Raw genomic sequence first — 2,737 nt, forward strand, 5'->3', positions numbered from 1 at the left:
TGGGGAGGGGAAGGTGGGAGGCCAGGTTGGGTGCATGGCGGCCGGGCACACTTTCTCTGGGCATCCCTAGGACAGGCGAGGAACGCATCGGCCGGGATTCCACGTACGAACAGGAGGGCAAGGTGCAGTTCGTGATTGATGCAGTGTACGCCATTGCCCATGCCCTCCACAGCATGCACCAGGCGCTCTGCCCTGGGCACACAGGGCTGTGCCCGGCGATGGAGCCCACCGATGGGCGGACGCTTCTGCAGTATATTCGAGCTGTCCGCTTCAATGGTGAGTGGGTGCCTGCACCCCTGCAGCAGTGAAGGGCAGCTTGGGGGCTGGATTTGTCTGTGAGGCCTGGGATGACCTCAGGGTAGAAGGGCTGGGAGAGGCTGAGTGGTCTAATGGGGGCACCTGGGGCTGAGTGCCAAAGACAGGAGACAAGCTCCGGTCCCCACGGTTGAACACTGCTCCCTCCCCAGGCTTCAGTGTTCCCTGCGCTGGTTTCACAGTTGACATGCTGGGGAGCTTCTCTGATCCCTTCTGCCAGGAACCCTCAGTGGGTCACACCACGCTCCCCTCCACTGCACAGAGCTTGAGGGCGTCTGGACCCTGGGGGTGCACGTGAGGCACTTACACAGGGACATGCCACCCACTCTGAGTCATGCACTAGGCACAGGCGTGGGTCTGACCTGTGCCTTGGCACCAGGCTTGGTGTGTGATCAGGGCTCAAAATTGTGTCTTTTGAGAAGACCCCAGTGGACTCAAGCTGTGTCCACGATTTGTGGAGAGATGACTTTCTGTTCAATCACTGTCCTTTACACAGTTCTAAACTCCACTCTTCCACTAAGCACTCACTCACCACCTTCTCTCCCCCATGCTCTCTGCTAATCAAGTCAACTTAATATGAGCCCAGAGCAGCTCTGCAGGTGGGTGGAGCAAGCTCGTAAGAAAAATAGAGCTCATTGTTCAAGTCATTCCAATTTCATACTGTCACTCAGACCTCTCTCCGTGTCTGAACTCATCCCCTAGCCTGGACTGTGGAACCTTTTTCATTTTTAATTGTGATAAAATACACATAATATAAAATGTACCACCTTAACCATGTTTAAGTGTAGAGCTCAGTGATATTAAATACATTCAGGCTGGGTGCGGTGGGTCACTCCAGTAATCCCAGCACTTTGGGAGGCAGAGGCAGGTGGATCACTCGAGGTCAGGAGTTCGAGACCAGCCTGGCCAACGTGGTGTAACCCCATCTCTATTAAAAATAGAAAAATTAGCTAGGCATGGTGGCGAGTGCCTGTAATCCACGCTACTCGGGAGGCTGAGACAGGAGAATCACTTGAACCCGGGAGGCAGAGGTTGTAGTGAGCTGGGATTGTGCCACTGCACTCCAGCCTGGGCAACAGAATGAGACTGTCTCAAAAAATAAATAAATAAATAAAAATAAATTCACAATGTTTTGCAACTAGCACCACCATCTATCCCCAGAACTCTTCATCTATAAAACCATAACTCTGTACACATTAAACACTTCGCCATCCCCTCCTCCCGCCAGCACCTGCAACCACTGTTCCACTGCTCCTCTCTATGAACTGTCTGTCCTCGGTACCTCCTGTGGTGGAATCAGACAGTATTTGCCCAGGTGTGACTGGCTTGTTTCACTGAGCATCATGTCCTCAAGGTCCATCTATTTTATAGCATGGGTCAGAACTGCCTTCCTCTTGAAGGCTGAATTGCATCCCATTGTATGAATGGCCCCATCATGTTCGTCCATTCTCTGTCAGTGGACCCTCGGGTTGCTCTCATCTTGTGGCTATGCGAATAATGCTGCTATGAACATGGCTGTACAAGTATTTCTTTGCCACCCTGCTTTCTAGTCTTTTGGGTATCTACCCAGGAGTGGAATTGCTGGGTCGTCTGTTTAATTTTTTGAGGAGCCTCCACACTGTTTTCTGCAGCAGCCACAGCCTTTTCCCATCCGCCGTGCACAAGGGTTCCGATTTCTCCGCATGCTCACACACTTGTTATTTTCTGGTTCTTGGACAGAGGCCATCCCAATGGGTGAAGGGGGATTTCCCTGCAGCTTGGATTTGCATGTCCCTCACGAGCAGTGATGCTTGTTCAGCGCCTCCTTTCTCCTGCCAGTCCCTGGGGCCTCCCCCGGAGACAGCTCTGCTGGGCTGCAGGACCAGCAAGGATGACGGGCTCTCTCTCCAGGCAGCGCAGGAACCCCCGTGATGTTCAACGAAAACGGAGATGCGCCTGGGCGGTACGACATCTTCCAGTACCAGGCCACCAACGGCAGTGCCAGCAGTGGCGGGTACCAGACAGTGGGCCAGTGGGCAGAGACCCTCAGACTGGATGTGAGTGTGCAGACCAAGCCCCGGGTGGGCATGGGCCCAGGATCCCGGAGGCAGAGGCCCCCAGCCTGTGTTTTTTGCATCCCAGGTGGAGGCCCTGCAGTGGTCTGGCGACCCCCACGAGGTGCCCTCATCTCTGTGCAGCCTCCCCTGTGGGCCGGGGGAGCGGAAGAAGATGGTGAAGGGTGTCCCCTGCTGTTGGCACTGCGAGGCCTGTGACGGGTACCGCTTCCAGGTGGACGAGTTCACGTGCGAGGCCTGTCCTGGGGACATGAGGCCCACGCCCAACCACACCAGCTGCCGCCCCACGCCTGTGGTGCGCCTAAGCTGGTCCTCCCCCTGGGCAGCCCTGCCGCTCCTCCTGGCCGTGCTGGGCATCATGGCCACTA

At 55.4% G+C, this 2,737-nt stretch overlaps 1 protein-coding gene across 1 annotated transcript; it reads left to right on the plus strand.

The window, feature by feature from the left end:
* Nucleotides 1-70: 70 nt before the first annotated feature.
* LOC108525103 (metabotropic glutamate receptor 6) lies at nt 71-2,730 on the plus strand (the record flags this gene model as incomplete). Its single annotated transcript, XM_017866181.1, has 3 exons — nt 71-276; nt 2,206-2,351; nt 2,437-2,730. Coding segments are annotated over 3 exons (646 nt in total), but the record flags the coding sequence as incomplete, so codon positions are not given.
* Nucleotides 2,731-2,737: the final 7 nt, after the last annotated feature.

The sequence above is a fragment of the Rhinopithecus bieti genome, unplaced genomic scaffold (assembly GCF_001698545.2).
Source record: "Rhinopithecus bieti isolate Rb0 unplaced genomic scaffold, ASM169854v2 scaffold_4237, whole genome shotgun sequence".
In the NCBI taxonomy this organism is placed as follows: domain Eukaryota; kingdom Metazoa; phylum Chordata; class Mammalia; order Primates; family Cercopithecidae; genus Rhinopithecus; species Rhinopithecus bieti.